General features: G+C 47.2%; 3 protein-coding genes across 4 annotated transcripts in view; 2 read left to right on the top strand and 1 right to left on the bottom strand.

Annotated features, from left to right (window-relative positions):
* LOC134506888 (pre-mRNA-processing factor 39-like) overlaps positions 1-18,045 on the top strand; it is a 214,360-nt gene that overhangs the window by 95,154 nt on the left and 101,161 nt on the right. The gene's annotated exons all lie outside the window — the stretch shown is intronic.
* TMEM262 (transmembrane protein 262) lies at positions 2,015-5,128 on the top strand. Its single transcript, XM_063316707.1, has 3 exons — positions 2,015-2,191; positions 3,648-3,747; positions 5,049-5,128. Exons 1-3 carry the CDS (start codon positions 2,015-2,017, stop codon positions 5,126-5,128), a joined length of 357 nt encoding a protein of 118 aa, XP_063172777.1.
* Positions 5,239-17,898, bottom strand: ZFPL1 (zinc finger protein like 1). 2 transcript variants are annotated; one of them, XM_063317277.1, is made up of 8 exons: positions 17,798-17,898; positions 16,440-16,577; positions 14,859-14,970; positions 13,476-13,669; positions 11,254-11,329; positions 9,394-9,570; positions 7,589-7,718; positions 5,239-7,063 (listed from the first exon to the last, which is right to left on the bottom strand). In XM_063317277.1, exons 2-8 carry the CDS (start codon positions 16,539-16,541, stop codon positions 6,880-6,882), a joined length of 975 nt encoding a protein of 324 aa, XP_063173347.1. In that variant the 5' UTR covers positions 16,542-16,577; positions 17,798-17,898; the 3' UTR covers positions 5,239-6,879. The 2 variants fall into 2 exon arrangements, with proteins under 2 accessions (XP_063173347.1, XP_063173346.1); XM_063317276.1 differs by lacking the exon at positions 17,798-17,898 and having other exon boundaries at positions 16,440-16,777.

Genomic DNA, 18,045 nt, shown 5'->3' with positions numbered 1-18,045 from the left:
AAGCTATACAGGTAACGTGATTCTAACCCAAGGAAGCAGAACTGTAGAGAGGCTAATCTTTCCTTAAAATATCTTCCAGGAATTTCTTTTCAGTTTGAAAGCTTCTGCCTAAATTAGTCAAAAAATTGCTGCCAGATTCCTGATTTTTGGCTACCATAGAAATATGAAGGATGTTCTGCATTTTGGAGATCTTATTACGAACATGTACACAACTGAGATACTGGGTAAAAGCACTGGCTTTGTTCATGCAAAAAGTAGCTTTAATCTTGTGATTTAATGTACTGTGAGAATTTAGAAAACTGGGTTAATTTGGATACAAAGTCAATCATTTTGTGCAAATGAAGCAAAGGTGAAAAAGGAAAGACTTGGAATTATGCCTTAGATTTTTAAAAATAACATTACTACCGAATCTCTTTTCACCTCATTAAAAAAAATACTTGAATTTTTTTTGCATCAGACTGAAGTGAAGACACACTGGTGAAAACCCACCCTCGTATATCTTAAGCAGTGTTTGCATTAAGAAATGTTAGAAGTTGGAGCAATCACCTGGATCTTTATCACCTATACATGACAGGCTGCATTAGCTGAAAATCCCTTTGTTCTGAAAATATAAATATAGAATTGCTCTATATCTAATTCTTCATTTAATCTTGCATATTTTATATAATGTTAATGTTTGTGTCACAATGTTCTACCTTTTGTTTTGAATTTTACTGCGAATTCAAGGTTTTTATAGGTAACCATTAATGTATCTTAAGTTCAGAAGGAAGTTTAGTTAAAACCTGTCATCATCATATCTATATTAGGATATAGTTTATGAAATGCTTTGGGAGTTGTAAGGATTATTTCTGTATTTTCTCTATACTGCTGTTATCATGAGTTTTATTTTTATTGTACGCCATCATGAGTCCACATAGTGTTCAACATATAAATAAATGCAACAAACAAACAAACAAACAATTAAAAGTGCCAACATTCTCATTATAAAGAATCAGATTCCAGTGTTCTGAATGGGAAAACTCCTTCATTTTAACTGCTGAATATAGGAATGAGTTTTTTTTTTTGTGGGGCTCCTGACTGCCTAGTATCATTTCAGAATTTAAGGCATTGTTTGTGCCTAGTTGGAGCTGGGAAAACAGACTGTGTAAAACCTCAGTTAATAACACTGACCTAGAACCAAATCTCATTGATGAACCTTATTTTTCTTTTTACGCAGACACCCACATTGCTAAACATATCCCAACTGCAAAATAATGAACTTTTTGCATTGTTTGCTCCATTTTGCACAAGACGCAGCCCAAAGGTTTGGAGTTGGCCAGGAATGCTCTGGTTTTGAGAATTCACAACCCAGTCCATCCCACGCTTCTCCTTTCTCCATTGTGAAAGGATCTGTCCAAGGAAAATATGCTGCTTTCCACACCTCTCACTTCCATATGACTTAATGTTTTCACTATTTCTAGATTGCTTTTCAATCATGTTCCAAAGGCAGGTTATATGAACCTCATTTGAGAGTTAATTCTCACCTGGTGGGGGGAAAAACAGTTATGATGGCCTATCTAAACATTACAGAAAAATAAAGGATAGATGGAGACATCTCAACCCACCAAAAAAAAAAAAAGAGGGGCCAAGTAAGCCATTACACAGAGAGGGAAGAAAAACTAAATGCAAGAGAGTTTCAACACTGCCTCTCTACATGGAGCTTGTTCTTAAATCCCTGCAACAGCTTACATTCTTGGACTATGACTTCCTGCTTTCTTCAGTAAATATTCCCTATTCATAGTGCTTGGACGTCTTCTGAGTTTGCCTCAGTGATCCGTATCCGCTGTAGGGTGAAGCCCGATACCCACCTGCTTTGGGGAAAAGGCTGTCCATCGTCCGGCTTCTAGAACTTCTGCATCCTTATGACTTCATCAGCCCAGGATCTCTGAAGGCACCTCTTGTAGGATCCATCTCCTCCCGGAAGTGCTTCCTTCCTCACAGCATCCTAAGGCTACGAAGAGGCCAGCTGCCGAGGATGGGCTCCTGGAAAGACCCTTTCATAACTGTCACCTTCCCAAGCAAAGTCATCTTTATCATTGGCTCTTGGCTTCTGTTCATCATCCACTTGGGAGTGATTATTGGGGATGTCTATCACTTCTTCATCTCTCAAAAAGGGAACCTCATGAGCTTCCGGTTTACCATATCGCTGCTGGTAAAGAACCTGTCCCTTCCTTCCCCTCCTTTGCAATTTACTCATCCCAAAGAGGGGAACCCGGGGCATTGCGAATAGATAAGGTCCAGCTGGGGATGCCAGAAGGAAGAGGTCAGGGGAGATAGATCCACTGCAGCAAGCAGCCACCCATTGTCATAGAGAGCATTGGTGCACCATAGCTTTTTAAATCATTTGTCTTCTAGATTACTCTTTCAAAGATACTTCCCTTACGTTATTCTTGTGTGAATCCTGTATAATATGATGAGCTGGTAGGTCTGGTCTACCTACCAGACCCACAGAAGAAGACTGACCCAAGACCTGCTTATTAGAAGTGAGAAGCTTAAAGGTGGTCCAAACCCATGAACAAAGCTGCAGCACTTAAAACATGAAAAATAAACCCACCCACTCCCTTCTGCTGTTTTAAATCACATCTCCCATGTCCCCTAATCCTGCATAATAGGGGTGGAGGTGGGGAAGAGTCTGCAGGACAGCCTGAGACCTGAGTCTTTTTTCAAGGACAACCAAGTATCTATAACAGGGTTCCTCAACCTTGGCAACTCTAAGCTGTGCGGACTTCAACTCCCAGAATTCCCCAGCCAGCTTTGCAAAGGTTGAGGAACAACCCTGCTCTATAAGACTGTTTTAGGTTCTGGGGCACATATTTCAGGAATGAGGTTGCCCTTCCTGCTTTAGATGTCCTGCCATGTGACATTTGTGAATGTGAATATCAGAAAGCCTTTTCGTTTCTCCAGTAGATCAAAGCAACAAAATGCACCCCCCAAAAATGGCTGAGTTCGCCCAGCACTCAAAGCTAAAGTGGTCAAGACATTTTGCTATTCTAGGCATTGTGGGAACCCAGCCCTTGTCTTAGCACGTCACGGGAACCAGCCCATCGCATCAAACTTTACGTGCTCAGGCATCACGTGTTAGGTGAATGCAACTGGTTTTGTTAATCTGGGATGTGGGCTAAGTGTATTGTGGGACAACTCATCCCACGTTACTGGAATGAGCTCATTTAGGTAGGCAAAAAATTTATCTCTCCCACCCACCCCTCCGCCTTTGGGTGGCAATTTCTTCTGAGAGAGAGGCTGCAAGGCTGCAAAGAGAAAGACCTAGGTGAGGTGTAGGTAACCTCTGGGGTGAAGGCACATGTGCAATTTTGGGAACATGTCATGGGCACTTTCACAAAATGGCCACCATTTACCAGAAGGCAGACTCATCTCCCAGGATGCTCTTTGCCATTCCTAATGGTCCTTCAGGTGGGACCCAAGTCATTCCTACAAATCAATATGGTGTTGCAGGCCAACATTCCTGTTGGTAGCATGTCATCTTCCTATCTTCCTAAAAAATTTAAACAGTGTTTTTAAAAAGTCAGGCGGGAGCGGATAGCACAGTGCCTCAATCAGGGCTCTGCTCTTTGCAGTGGGAGACCATGCATTCCTTTCCTTTCTCGCAGTTCTCCCACGTGACCAGCTTTTATTGGGCCCTGCTAGCGAGCATGTACACCTTGCAAGCGGACGACGGCTTCTTGATGTGCTTAGCCGTGACTTCCCTCGGTAAGACCCTGTGGAGGAGGAGGAGGAGGAGGAGGAACAGAGAGTTGCATGGGGTAAAAGGACAGTTTCTTTTGGCTCTTGCTTAGTCGCCAATCCCTCTACCATCTAGGCCAGTGTTTCCCAATCTTGGCAACTTTAAGAGGTGTGGACTTCAACTCCCAGAATTCTCTACCATGGCAATGCTGGCTGGGGAATTCTGGGAGTTGAAGTCCACACCTCTTAAAGTTGCCAAAGTTGGAGAACACTGATCTAGGCCCTACATGAGTTTTTTTTTCCTGCCAAAGACCGATTTTCCAATTTCCTTCACTGCAGTTGCAGAGCCCTTAACCAACCCTGCTTGAGCACCTTCCAGCCCGAGTTGTTAAAATATACAGAGAAAGATGGGACGCATTGTTGTGCAGCCTCTCAGAGAGAGGATGTTTTCCCAAAGTTTAAGGGCCTCGTGTGGCGCAGAGGGGTAGGCGGCAGTACTGCAACCGAAACTTTCCCCACGACCCGAGTTCGATCCCAGCGGAAGCTGGATTCTCTCGGGTGGCCGGCTCAGGTTGACTCAGACTCCCATCCTTCTGAGGTCGGTCAAATGAGCACCCGGCTTGCTGGGGAAGGTGACGACTGGGGAAGGCAACGGCAAACCACCCCGCTCTATAGTCTGCCAAGGAAACGTCGCGAAAGAGGCATCCCCCCAGAGGGTCAGACATGACTCGGTGCTTGCGCAGGGGACCTTCCACCTTTTTCACCTTTCAAGGACAGTGAAGGAGGAAGGGTTGGCTGGACCTGAAAAATCCCACAATGCATTTCTCCCTGTTAAAAACAAGAGCACTGAAACTTCTCCTGCTTTGTTATCCCCAGATTTTTTAAGACTGTGGACTGGTACCCACAAAATCATTTTTTTTCCTAATCAAGTCACCAACCCCAGGAGAACAAAGGGACCCATTTTCTCACTTAAAAAAAAAACAACTCAAAATTTAGTTCATACGAACTCTCGTCATAATGGTTTCCAATTCGGCAAATGTGAGCATCCAGTCCTTGTAATAAATAAACCATTGTGGCTCAGCAACGGGCTTCTTTTGCGGGTCGAGCTAATCCAGTTTAATACTAGAGGATTCAGAGCAGCCCTCCCTGCTCTTTCTCTCTCGGGCAGTGGGTGCCAAACCTGGATTTGATGGGCACATTGTGATTCAGGGTGTGCTTCAGCCTGCATGTAGCGCCTGTCAGGAACCTCGAAAAGCAGAGAGAACGGTCGAAGCACTTCTATGTGGGAAATTCAGTGGTTCTGATATGATCCTTTCCTTTTTAACCAGCCTTGAATTTTGCTGTATACCTTGCCCGATTCTGGATGGACTATCTCACCATTGAGTACAGAGAAGAAAAACATGAATGATCAAAGAGAAGCAGGGAGGCCGAGAGAGAGAGAAGAAGAACTTTGCAGGCTTCTTCACATTATTCCAGCTCATACCTCTGAAGGAGCAACAAAGGAGCAACAGCCACTCCTTGGGATTAGCCAAGAGTTTAATAGAATATTAACAAATGTCTCTATTGCTTCAATGTGCCAGAGCTTTGCACACTCACTGTTCCTACGTCCAAAGCACGTGGAGGCAAGAAATAAACCTCACAGATCATTTACCATAGTTCCACCAGCCCAGTCCTTCCCAAACACAGGCTCCTGCAAAGGATCGTGGGAAGAGTTGCCTTGCCTCACCCTTCTGGATTGAACGTCAGGGACGAGACAAGCCTTTGCTTCACCAGGAGCCCTCCAAATGGTTTGGGGCTGCCACTTTTAGTGAAGCTATTGACCCAGCAGATCTGCAAGCACCAGACAGGGGAAAGGTGGCTCTGGAGAAGAGATGGTAGCTGCCACCCCTCCAGAGGAACCAGTGTTTGAACGGAGGGGTGTGTGTGTGTGGCCGAAGGTGAGCCTGGAAGGCAGAGGGCTCTCTAGAACCAAGAGGACAAGGAGCAGCGGGGTGCAAGGACATGGGCCCTGCTCAGGCCTTCCTCTGCGATGTGTAGTCTGGCCTATTAAGTCAAGCAAAGCAAAACTTATGTGCTGCGGAACTGTCCACCTCTCATCTCCACCGCAGATCAGCCATCTGCCAATCAAGCTGCGGACCTGTTCTGCCACCAGGCTAGAGAGGAAGGCTGTGGTTCCAGCATTTGGTCCTACAAAATGGGCCCCCGAGCACCAAGGCCTAGAAGACCCATGTCACGGGCATCTCAAAGACAGCCAGCTGTTGTGGTCCTCCCCATTTCTGCCAGATGATTACAGGGAAAGGGGGAAGAAGCCTGTCTCCTCCCCCCACACCCCAACTGCCTTGTGCAGACAAAGCAGCAGAGAGAGGCTGGAATGTAGGTGTGCTGATGAAAAGTACTGAGGAGGGGTGCCGGCAGGTGTTGCTCCAGCTTAGAGCTCCCTTTTTCAGGTGAAGCTCTGGTGTTCTGGCAACCAAGGGCAACTTGTGCACAAGCATCAAAGTGGATTTAGGGTAGGAGGCCCTGTTACTTGACCTAGAAATCTCCAAACTTGGCCCTGCTCTTTTCTAAAAATTGCTGCAGGTTGGGTGGCAACAGACTGAGCAAGACAGACACCTGGCTCCCAGCAGATCATTACAGTCTTAAACATCCATCGAAGAATGAAAACAAAGCAGTGGAGAAGCCCCTCAGCCCCACCAGACATCTCCTCTGCAAAGCTGTAGGGATACACGGGTTGTGCTAAGAGACAAGGACCTCTTTTGCCCACAGACCTACTGAGTAGCAGCAAGAGAAGGAAGATAGAGGGTGAGCAATTGTTCTCTTTAAAGTTGCCAGTTTAATTGTGCCCCTCAGCTGCCCACCTGGCATGTCTGCATAACACTGCCCTGTGGGGCAACACAATGCATTATTTTCAACTCCCACCCAACTGGCAGAGTAGAGGAGGAGGAGGAGAGCGAGGGCCGTCTTTTAACCAGCATACCTTCCTCCAAGCTTTGAAGGTGTCCCAACAGCCTTGCTCATCCAGGCTGGGAAGCTCACCGGGACCCAGCCGCTGCCACCCCAGGACTCCCTCTCGGGTCCATTTTGCCAAGGAGTGGCGAAGAGGAAGAGCCGAGAGCGGGGTACGGGGCCACACGACAAAGGAGAGGCCGGCCCTACTCACTACTGTCCCACTCGGATGTGCGGGTTGAACTTGGGGTCCAGGCTGGGGTCGTTGTCGGCCGAGGCCCGTCCCAGCTTCATCATGACGATGACGAGCGTGAGGAAGCCGATCCCGCCGATCAGGAGGAAAACGACAAACCTCTGCATCAAAGAGCGTGGCTGCTTTCGGGCGCCGAAGCGGTTCCTGCCGGCAGAAGGGAAGAGAAAGTTAGGGGCCCCCTTAGGGTTCTGAACCAGATTTTGCCCGTCGGGGTGCTTTCAAATCATTGGCTGGGTTGCTGGCGGATAGTAGGAGCCAAACCCTGCGCTACGTAGTAGAGCTTTTGGAAGGGGACGAAGGAACGGTGGAGCTGCCAGGAGGGGATCCTCAACAACTGCACAAGAGAGGGAAATGGAAAGTATCCGGGAGGTCCAACAGATCTGAACTGCAAGCATCACGCTGTGCTTGGAAGCCAGGCAGAATTTGGCGCTGAGCTTGAAATAAAGCAGCCCATTTTTGTGCCTCACCTGCAGACACCTCGTGACAGGCTTGCCCAACAAGGAGAAAATCTTGAGGAAAATCAGGCTTGCAGCTTAATTTTATGACCTTCTGCCCATGTGGCCTGACATCCCTCATGGCCATTCTTCCGTTTCTGCTGCTGCTGCTCCGCAAAACTCGGGGGAGCCCCTTCCCAAGCCGGCAAGCTGGAAAGCATTTCTGGGAACTCACTTGAGCAGCTGGGCAAGCCAGCTGAGGGTCGGCCGCCGTCGGTATTTGTCCTCGTCAAAGTCGATGGCGATGCCCGAGTCCCTGCCGAACCCCCCTTCCCGGGTATCATAAATTTTCCGCGGCGAGGAGACTGAAGCAAAGAGAAAAGAAGGGCTGAAAAAGCGACCTTTCCTTGCCCAAAGAAAGCCACAACATCTTTGGAGAAATTCTGCTCTCCCAAAAGGAGACGCCTGAAACCATGTCAGACAATCCAGAGCGGGGGGGGGGGGATGTTAAAAATAATTAATTATAAGAACTCAATTAAGAGCAGTATAATGGTATAATGTAATCTCAACATTATTAATCATGATAATATAAAGGAAAGAAAAAAAAGGCCTGGACAATCAAATTGCATACAGGACAATCCCCCCGCCCTTCCAGGGATACTAACAACAGCCCAACTGTCCACTGCTGGAAATAAGCTGCGTGTTTCTCCTTCCAGTCTTGATTGTACGATTGTTTAGCATGCCCACAAACCACACAACGAGCAGCCGGCTTTTTGGAGGGGCGTTGCAATGTGAACAGGGCCGAATCAGGCACGTGGGCAGGAACGGGATCAGGGATGTCTGCAGGGAGTGGTTAAAGAAGTCAAAATGGCAGCCACTGGGGTGCAGCTGAGACCCCCCCCGCGACACCCATTAAAAATGGGCACATCTTCCATCCCTCTGGCGTGGCCGCCAGCTTGGTCCTTTTGACCCTACCCTACAGACGTCCCTGGCTTTTACCCTTTTTCCTGCGTGGGCAGGGGCAGTTTTTTCTGCTTGTTTCTTGACTTGGCTTTAATCAGAGCAAGTCTATTTTTGAGTTCTGTGGCAGAGATAACGAAACTCTGATCCTGGATCTACAGTTCCCATGAGCCCCAGCCAGCACAGCTACAGGCACACTCTACCTTCTAAAAGTGCAGAAGGGACAGTGCGAGAACAGGCCCCGCCGACCGCTCTTCCACACAGCAGGATCTGCAAAAACGGCTGTGATGCCAGAGTGACTTCACACGTGCAATCACGTTGTCATGTAAACACCACAACTGTGTACTTGTGCCATCTCCGATACAAATATCGAAGTCACAGCATCTGTACAATGTTATCGCTAACACAGTGTTTCTCAACCTTGTCAACTTTAAGATGTGTGGACTTCAACTCCCAGAATTCTCTACCATGGCAATGCTGGCTGGGGAATTCTGGGAGTTGAAGTCCACACATCTTAATGTTGACGAGGTTGAGAAACATTGGACTAATACATCATCATCATCATCCCCATCATCCCCACCTCCATTAAAGAGGCCCACGCTCCTACAGTCAAATGAGGTTGGAATATATAGCGATACTGAATGGCATACAAGCTTTATCTGGTTGGTAGTGACGAAAGTAACAGCACCTAGCTGTTTCTATGCTTTATATCCCTTCCTCTTTATTTTAGAAGGTTTTTTTTTCCTCTATCCCCAGAGGAATTACAAATAGAGGTGAAAAAGTCCAAATCCCATATGATCCTGTATTAAGATTTCTTCCACTGAGGCTGAAAAGAGTTAATTGGGGTTATGGGTGACAAGGAATCTAAGGAAAATACTCGATTTACCCAGTGCTTTATCAGTTAAAGGCACCCCAGGTTCTAAGCAAAGGATAATCCCACTGTGAATTGGCAGGAAACGCTGATGTTCAGCAGGACAGCTAAAGGGGTTAGTGCCACAAGCAGGACAAGAAAAACCCAAAGAAGTCAAGGCCCATTTACCTCCCTCCGTCACACCCCACGCCCAAACCTCCGCTGCCCACCTGCATTGATGGTGACGGGGTCTCTACCCCCGTCACTGATGCTGACAACCGTGTGCTGCTCCGCAACACCGCCGTTCTTCAGGCTTTGCGGCTGCTGCGGAGACGGGAAGTTGCAGCCGGCGTTGTAGGCAAACGAGGACACTGAACCCTGTGGGGCAGCAGCTTCTGAGCTGAGGGCTGGGAAGAGAGAAAGGAGGGAGGGGAAAGACACCTCACTCCAGTGAGATTTTTAGCGTTTAGCTTTACCATTAAGTTTTAGAGCTTTCCAGGAATTTCAGAACTGTATGTATTTTTGTAGGCTGTTCAGCCATTGAAGCGGCAACACATTAATCAAAGCACATATCGATGAAAGAAGACATAAAGTAGCCTGACGGCGGCCGAATCCAGTTACTGGGTTGGTTCAGCTTTACCAGCTCAGCCACAGATCCTTTCTGGAATTCAACTGCTATTTATTCGTTCATTCATTCATTCATTTAAATTTATTGGCCATCCAGCTCCAGTGGACTTATAGGCCAACGGTGGTGGCCAACTGAAGTTTTTTGGTCCCTAGGATCCCACCCCTCCCCTCTGTGACCACAGTGGTGGCCCAGGCCTTGTGCCGCACTTCCAGAAATCTGCAGCCTGGTTGACATGTAACATTAAGCCCTAATGGAGACGGTCAGCTTGTTTCAGCATGTGCAAATGCACGGAAAAAAAAGCAAACGGCTTGTTTTTCAACACAAAATCAATTTAAAAACAATTTACTGCTAGTTCACAAACCACAGCTTCTATTAATCAGTTGACGTTATATCTGAGCCTGGAATCATAGCCTGTGACTGGCCTGTTCTTGTACTCTGCCCACTTTTGCTGCATTCTGCCAGATGTGATGGAGGCGACAAACCAGGAATTGGCCAAACAACCTCTCATCGCTTTACTGGCATTTAGTCTACTTATTGATAGACTGGCTAACCATGGTTAAAACTAACCGGGGCTAGCATTCTCTGGGGATGCAGCTGATAAAATTTCAGAGACAATTCCAAGTGATAAGCTGGGGAGGAACAGGAATGTTGCTGCAGTAATGCTGGAATATTTTCAAGACCCCACTCTTGATTTTAGAACTTGGGAGGAGAAAGGTAAAGAATGACCCCCACAGTTGCCAGGCCTCGGAAGTCCTCAAAAACTTGAAGCGCAACTCATTTGTGGGGCTGGCTGTCCAATCCTGATCTCAGTTCTAGGATTGAAAAGAGAGCCCGAAGTTTTCCTCTGGCCCCTCCAGATCTTGCTGAAATACTCCCCACAGTCCTATTCCTTGGGCTGCAATGCCATGACATCTGGCATTACTCCAGCCCAGATTCAAATAACCTCCCTTCAGCTGGGTTTGCCCAAAAGACTGAACTAGGTTGGTTCACGAGCGGCTGTTTTCACAACGTGCTAAGCAGGATCCGCTTTAATCAAGAGCGCAGACTTGGGGCAGGAGGGCTTAGCCTGCTGTGTAAGCCTTAGATTAGTTTATGATTCAAAGTGCAGTGCAAAGCATCCCTGGAATAATTCGGCAACCAATTAAACGCATTATAAAAAACCAGGCTTTGAAGGCAATTAGAGTGCGAGGATGCTTGCTTTGCTCTCAGACAAGATTGGCCAAAGACCCTAAAGGGATCTTCTGGCTTACAAGAAAGATGGCCGAGAATCCCACCCTGATGAGTGGAATAGCCCCTTCCCCATTTTGAAACACAGCTGCTTCCAAGGCACAGAGTCTGGCTGGCCAGCCTCCTCTAAAATTAGGTCTGGGGCTCACACTGTTGATGGAATTATACTTCTGCCAGGAAATCCAAGGGGATCGCCAACGCCAAGAATATCTGGCTCCTGACCCCAGATACTCACCTGTGAAACTGGACCAGTCGCTACACTCTGTGGTGTTGGGAGAATCTGTGTCTCGAGCTGCTTCCATTTCATCAATCTGAACAGAACAAAAGCAAAAACTAGATGGAGGTTCACGATCAGGGTGGGATCTGGAAAGCAAGCAGCTTCTGAAGGCGAAGGGAACGCTCCCCTGAACTGATCTCAACTCCAGGAGACATCAGGAACACGTTTATGTAGCTTTCTAGGCAGCCAAACAGACGTTCCCACACCGCCTCCTCGGATTTATTTTATTATTGTTTTTACTTCCTAGCCTGGGATTTCCTCGTGGGAAGAGCTACCAACCAGGTGTGGGCCTGCTGTCCAGAGTCAATCTGCTTTGGCTTTTGGAGAGTGGGCAAGACTGGAATAAAAGGGAAAATAAGTAATTAAAAAGTTGGCTTTGTCCTCCTTGCTCCCAAAGCTGATGGTTTCCTGCCTGTGGAAATTAAATTCTTAAAGGATAGGCCGCTCTGGGTTCACTTACAATGCTGGCCATCCAAGAAGAAAGGGCTCATAGCAGTTAACGTGCGAACAAAAAGAGACCGACCGAGAGAGAAAAGGGGATTCGAGAGGCAGCTGCCGGCTGAGGAAGGGGGTCACCCTTGCTTGTTTCTTGCAGCCCCTCTTTCCAGCACCAGCCACTGGGATCAAGCCTGCCTCCTCAGATCAAATCAAATCTCTTTATCATGGTCTTTGACCAGACTTTTCAGCCGAAGAAGAGAAACGGTTTAGTCCCCCAATTCATTATCAGAAAAAAAAAGGAAAAGAACAAAACAGTAAAACAGCATATCTAACTAAAAGTTTTGCTCAGTTGTATAACTTGATAAAAATATTGGGCCACCTGGTGAGGGAGTGTAGAGCCAGCACCCCTTCAAAAGAAATAAATGTAAAATCTATCAGCGTGACCTTCAGATTTAGAAATGACTGGGGAGACCAAAGCCTGCCTCCTCCATTTTATGAGGTTTTTTCCTTCCCACCGTGCTTCGTTCTTTCCCACACAAGCTCCTCCCAGGAGTTATAAATAGTGCGAATCACCCACATTCTGTAGTACGTCCTGGTAGGGATCCTGTTTGTTGTTGTTGTTATATTTTAATTCTGCCTTTTATCTCTCTCTCTGTCTCTCTCTCAAGGTGGCAGGCACACCTAATACCCCTGCCTGCTCCTATTTTCCCTACAACAACCCTGTGAGGTAGGCTGGGCTGAGAGCGCGTGACCCAGCCGGCTTTCATGCCTAAGGTGACCCAGGGCAGCTTCTCTCTCTCTTGATCTGGAAGGATAACAACAGAGCAGGACTAAGGCAATCTTGGGATGGTCAAGAGAAGCCCTATTGTGTATATTTTTTATATTCTTTGGCGCACTGTGAACTGCCCAGAGTCTTTAGTTATTTAGAATGCCAACTTTCATCTTCATTTTTGTTGCTGTCCTTTGGTGTTATTGATGTCCCATGTTAACTTCTTGGGGATGTTTTAACACTTTCTATTTAAGTTCGATGTAAGCTGCTGAGAATCATTTTGATGGTGGTGGGGTAGATGTGCATTTAAGCAAGTAAATAAATAACAGAATGGGGGTAGACTCTGTCCTGCTGGAGGCTTCCAAACTGAGTCTAGATAGCCAATAGTCAGGGTGACTTAGTGCATGTTTGTTCTGAAGGGGGGGTTGGACTAGATGACCTCTAGGCTAGAAACTAAGAGACTGTGAATTCTACTCCTGTCTTAGGCACGAAAGCTGGCTGGGTGACTTTGGGCCAGTCCTTCTCTCTTAGCCCAACTCACCTCACAGGGTTGTTGTTGTGGGGAAAATAGGAGAAGGAAGGAGTATTTGGGATGTTCCCCATCTTGATTTATTTATAAAAATAATAAAGGCAGGACAAAAAATCTAAAAGAAAAAGTCCCTATGAGCATCTGAATTGTCTGTAAAAGGTCCCACAAAGGCTCCTTTTTAAAGCACCAAGGTACATGACCAGAATTGAAGCAGCCAAATAATTATAGGGAGGTTTTCTGCAGGGAATTAAAAAAAAAAATTAAACACAAAATCAAAGATTGAAAGCACTGGGCTCCAAGTCCAAACCCATTCATCACCTTTCCTGAGGCTCTCAACTGCTAAAAAAAATGGATTCCTTTCAAAGTGGATTAAAGGTTTAACTAAACCTGGTGCTGTAAAATGGGCAATGAAGCAACAAAATGACTGCAGGATTAATTTCTTACCAGGGGAAGCCTGAGTCCAGCCCGAGCCCAGTTGACGGTCGAGAGCTTCTCTCGGAGGACAGATGCAACTGGACTGACCAAGTTGGTGGGAGGGAAGACGGGGCCCTGGCAATTGGGGCACTGATAGCCAGCGGGAGCCGTGTTCTGCGGCAGCTGATTGGCCATCTCGTTGAGGCAGGACCAGTGAAAGAGATCTAGAGGGAAGAGGAGCAGTTAGGATGAAACCTGCCTTGCACATCCGGAGCTGCGCACATCTGCAGAGTTTCCTGCTGGAGGCTACCCCTCTCTTTCTGCTCAAGGGGGTGGCTTTCAAGCAAAATGCCAATAACCTAATGCTGTTTTATGATGCTGTTTGTTACCGACATCAACAAGTGCCATGTGTAGGAGAAAGCAAGTGGACCAGTGAGCGAAAGCACAGGCGACAAAAAATCTCAGTTCAGTAAAGACGGTCTTAAGCTGATGTCAACTCCTGGTGATACAACCTCGTTCTCTTGGTAACTATCAAGAAGGGGGTTGAATGTGCCTTATTGTGGGATTGTTCTTCAGCTTCCCGGTTTAGCCTAGAGCTCTGGTGGTGTCCCCACCAAGTACTACCCAAGCCTGACCCTTCTTAACCATTTGAGATTGGCCAAGGTTGACCTGGGGCTGTCTCCCACTGAGATCCCCAGTTAAATCACATTTTTGGCCCAGATTTTTCTTACACAGGTTCATGCTGGCCTGGGATACAAACACTAATCCATAAAAGTACTGGGTTTCTTTCAGATGTGCAAATGCAGCCGTTACGGCCTAACATTATGCACAAATCAAGCTATTGTAGCTCCCTCAACAAACTACATTTTAAAAATCCCAGCTTAACGTTATGTGCAAATGCCATCATATTCTCAAATGCAGCTTACTAATGAGTCACAATCGTCCCTTCCACAGCACAGGAAAATGCACCTATCAAATCTCTACGATCCTATCTTCTCTTCTTTAAACCCCACCATTAAAGTCCTCCCAGTCTTCCCTGTGTGGAGCCCATGAAAAATGACAGCACTGACATGTCAGGCCCAGAGGGATGAATTTACTGCCAAAACATCCAGCCTTTCCAGTTCATTTATTAATTATCACTACATTACTTTCTCTTTTTGTGTATGTAAACACTCAAGGCAGTTTAGAACTATCAAACTGTAAAATATGACAATAAAGTCAAGACAATTGCAATTAAAATCAAGCCCTGGATAATTAAAATCCACTGAACACTTTAAAGCTTGGCGAAAGGGATACAGTTCTGCCAGGGTGGGAGGGGAGAACCGAAATGCACTCCCCCCCGTGAGATAGCATTTTGGGGAGCCACAGAGGGAGCAGCCTCTCTGGCACAATGCGCAGAGAGTTTCCACTGACCGTAACACACAAGCCGGACCGTCTCTTTGTCGGAAAGAAGAGTATTGCACAAACGACAATTGGGATTGTAGTCGCTGTCCTGAAGCCACTGTAGGTACGACTGGACGATGCACTGAAAAACAGAGGCACAGGGGGGGAAAAATTGGTGCAAAGGGCAACAGGTGGCAATAGGAAGGGCAGGCCTGATTATTTTGCCAAAAATGCTAAATCAACCCTAGCAAGAAAGAGTTCAACAGTCAGGGTAGAAAGAATCTTGTGAGCTGCAAAGCTGAGAAGCTAACACAAGACCAGAGGAAATTAGGGTAGGGCAGGGGGGTGTTTCAGAAAAAAGCAGCTTTGTTACTTAATGGATCCAGAGATCAATGGCAGAATTTCACATTCCAGTTGGAATCCTGGCCATCCCCTGCTAAGGAGGACCTGCCCCTAGGAAAGGAGGTTGGAAGAGACAATCTTAGGACTGTGGACTGACAACAAGTCAGCACAACGTGTACACACAACCTATGGCCCCCAGTAAGCCTAGGCTGCCTCTCCCTGAATTCTCCCAACCTCTATTTTTTAATGTGGCAGAAGAGGCAAATTACTAGCACATGGAGAGGTTATCACTGACTGGATAAAATTAAATCAAATCGAGCTTTCGTCCTGCCCCATCCACTTTCAAGAACATGGCTTGTGATGTGCTATTAGGAGACCTAATGTGGCCCTTGGCCTAAGAAAGACCCTATACCACTGGTATTTAAAAAGAAAAAAAAATCAGATTTGGGAAACCACTCTTGCAACAAAGCTGGTGTCCCAAATGCCTTTCAACAGCCTACAAGTTCTGCCCAAGTTCTTTAAAAGCCGCTGCACGTGATGTGAACTTTTGTTTTTAATCTGATCAGATTAGCCCAAATACAAAACTCGACAATGATAATCAGGCCCGGGAAGACTACTGTGGAAAAGGAGTTTAAAAAGCAAGACTGCTTTTTTATGTATATGTGAATTTTAACTTGCACTCATACCAGGAGTGCTTAGGAAAGAGAAGAGCAGAATTATAACTGTACCAAAAAGAAGTTGCTTTGTTTTTAATGTTAAAACACCCCCTTATTTCAGTCCTCACGGTGATTTGCAGCAATCAAAATCTAACACAGAGGAAAAAATATGCATGGGGTTCTTGGCAGCTGAGGCCATAGATCAGATGCTAGTTTGGTCTGTCCCACCTCCAGGGACAAATCAACTTGTAGATCAGCCCAGGAACTGGAAAACAGCTGAAAGGCAGACTTGGGGGCTTCGTGTTGAGGGAAGCACAGGGCCACACTAATACTTAGCAGCCCCCATCCATTGGAACTAAACTGAACGTACAGTGTATTATGAATCCAAAGCAGCATGCTTCCTAATTAATTGGCAAAAGAAGTTAATTAAGAGTTCGATTAATTCCATTTAAGCATTTAATATACATTCCAACTTTTCCTGTATCCTGTGACTATGTAACCTCTTAGGTCCTTTCCCATCCATAGACGGTATGGTTTAATATCCTGCTAGTACAAGGCTTTCTCTGGACTCTCATTTCAGAGCATCACCCTTTTCTGTTCTATCTCCATTTACCTTGGCGTGATTAGCAACAATACAGTTCTCACAGACGTTCACCCGATGCTCAAAACAGAACAGGTTCGTGACCTTCCTCTTGGGGCATTTACAGAGCCCCATTGTAGTAAGTGCAGTGGTGGCTTAGGCTGAGAAGAGCTGGAGAAAGAGAACGAAGACAAGGACAGAGGGATTACCTACACAAGGGCTTTTCAAACTACTGCCTAATATTTTCATTGTACTTCTGACCCTATTCGCTGGACGATCAGAAGACCACCTCCATTATTGTAGTTCCAAAATTTCCACCACTACTATAATCCCAAATTCTTCCTTACGTTCAGAGCTTTGTCTCCCTAAAACAGAAAGGCCCCCTTGGTATCTAGGCATGACTCATCTGTGCTTCCCCAGTCACATCTGAAGTTCTCAGACACCCCCTCTGAAAATCACAGGAAACCGGACAATAATCAAAGCACAACGTTCTGCGGTTTTAGCACTCTCCGAAGATCCAAAACAGGCATGCTAAGCCTACACATCTTACTGAACATGGGGCTTCTGTGCTTTCATAGCAGCATACACAAAAGGAAAAACTTAGGAATGCAGAGAAGCCTGGCCTTGCTGAATGCCTACCTTATGAGCAGTTGTTACAAGTTACAAAGAAGGATCACCTCCAGAGGTACATCACACCCATATACATCAAGGGATTACCTTATCAAATTTGGTAGGAGTTACTTCCAAGTAAGCCTTCACAGGACAACAACATCCTATCCCCACCAAGCATGTGGATCTATATTCCCAGTTACTTGTTATTTGCACCATTCATGTATTTTTACAGGGCTTGTTAGGCACAAAAGCCCCCAGGCCCCTGAAACATGCCAGTTGTTGATTTATTTTTAATTAATTAAGAAACGTAGATGGCTACCCAACTTGGACACTGAGATTCTGGGAGGCTTGCAATAAACCCAAAACGGTTTTAAGAAAGGGCAGCCAAGCAGGCTCCACCACCAGTTCTTAAAACGGCAGCTCATGACCCAACTAGCATAAAAGACGTCCTGAGAGGGCGGCGGATGACAGCTGGGGGTCCGAGCCTGCCCTAATTCGGAGGGGCTGATCCCCTCGCAATCGTCCGCCGGCGTTGCAATCTTAAAGCGGCCGGGCGTCCAGCGCCCGGATTCCGAACGGGGCCAAGCCCCAGGACCCCCCGGCCCACAGGGCCCTTCGCTCTCCCCCATCTGCCGAAGAACGCGGGCCACGTGATCCCACTCCCCGCCCACCCCTAAGGAACCCGGGCGTCCGAGAGCCCCCGCCCCCGCCCCTTCCCCCGCAGCCACGGAGCCCGGGGCCCCCGCCGGCGCCGGAGACCGGGCCCCCAGCCGCGGTACCTTCCTCCCTCAGCGGGGGAACCCAGGCGCTCCAGGGGCGGCCCCGCTCCAGTGGGGAGCCCGGCGTCCGAGCGTCACCGGCGGAGCCCGAGCCGCTTCTCGCCTTCCCCGGCCGGCCGCGGGCGAGGGGCGAGGCCCACCTGTCTCCCCCGCCTCCCTCCGGCCCGCTGCCACGTCTCTTCCGGGAACGTCGCGTTCTGCGAGCGTCACGCCGAGCCGCCGCCGCCTTTCCCAAGATGGCGCCGGCC

This window comes from Candoia aspera, chromosome 17 (assembly GCF_035149785.1).
Source record: "Candoia aspera isolate rCanAsp1 chromosome 17, rCanAsp1.hap2, whole genome shotgun sequence".
Classification (NCBI taxonomy): Eukaryota; Metazoa; Chordata; class Lepidosauria; order Squamata; family Boidae; genus Candoia; species Candoia aspera.
The sequence above is the reverse complement of the archived record's forward strand: the minus strand, read 5'-3'. Positions and strand labels throughout refer to the sequence as shown.

Bases quoted from the DNA above. Each gene is read 5' to 3' on its own strand.
- ZFPL1 (XM_063317277.1), bottom strand. From the start codon at position 16,541: ATGGGGCTCTGTAAATGCCCCAAGAGGAAGGTCACGAACCTGTTCTGT. The intron at 13,670-14,858 runs GTCAGTGGAAAC...TCTTCCCTCTAG, and splicing joins GGTCCGGCTTGTGTGTTACG to ATCTCTTTCACTGGTCCTGC. The intron at 9,571-11,253 runs GTGAGTATCTGG...CTCTCTTCCCAG, and splicing joins CGACTGGTCCAGTTTCACAG to CCCTCAGCTCAGAAGCTGCT.
- TMEM262 (XM_063316707.1), top strand. From the start codon at position 2,015: ATGGGCTCCTGGAAAGACCCTTTCATAACTGTCACCTTCCCAAGCAAA. The intron at 2,192-3,647 runs GTAAAGAACCTG...CCTTTCTCGCAG, and splicing joins GGTTTACCATATCGCTGCTG to TTCTCCCACGTGACCAGCTT. The intron at 3,748-5,048 runs GTAAGACCCTGT...CTTTTTAACCAG, and splicing joins CTTAGCCGTGACTTCCCTCG to CCTTGAATTTTGCTGTATAC.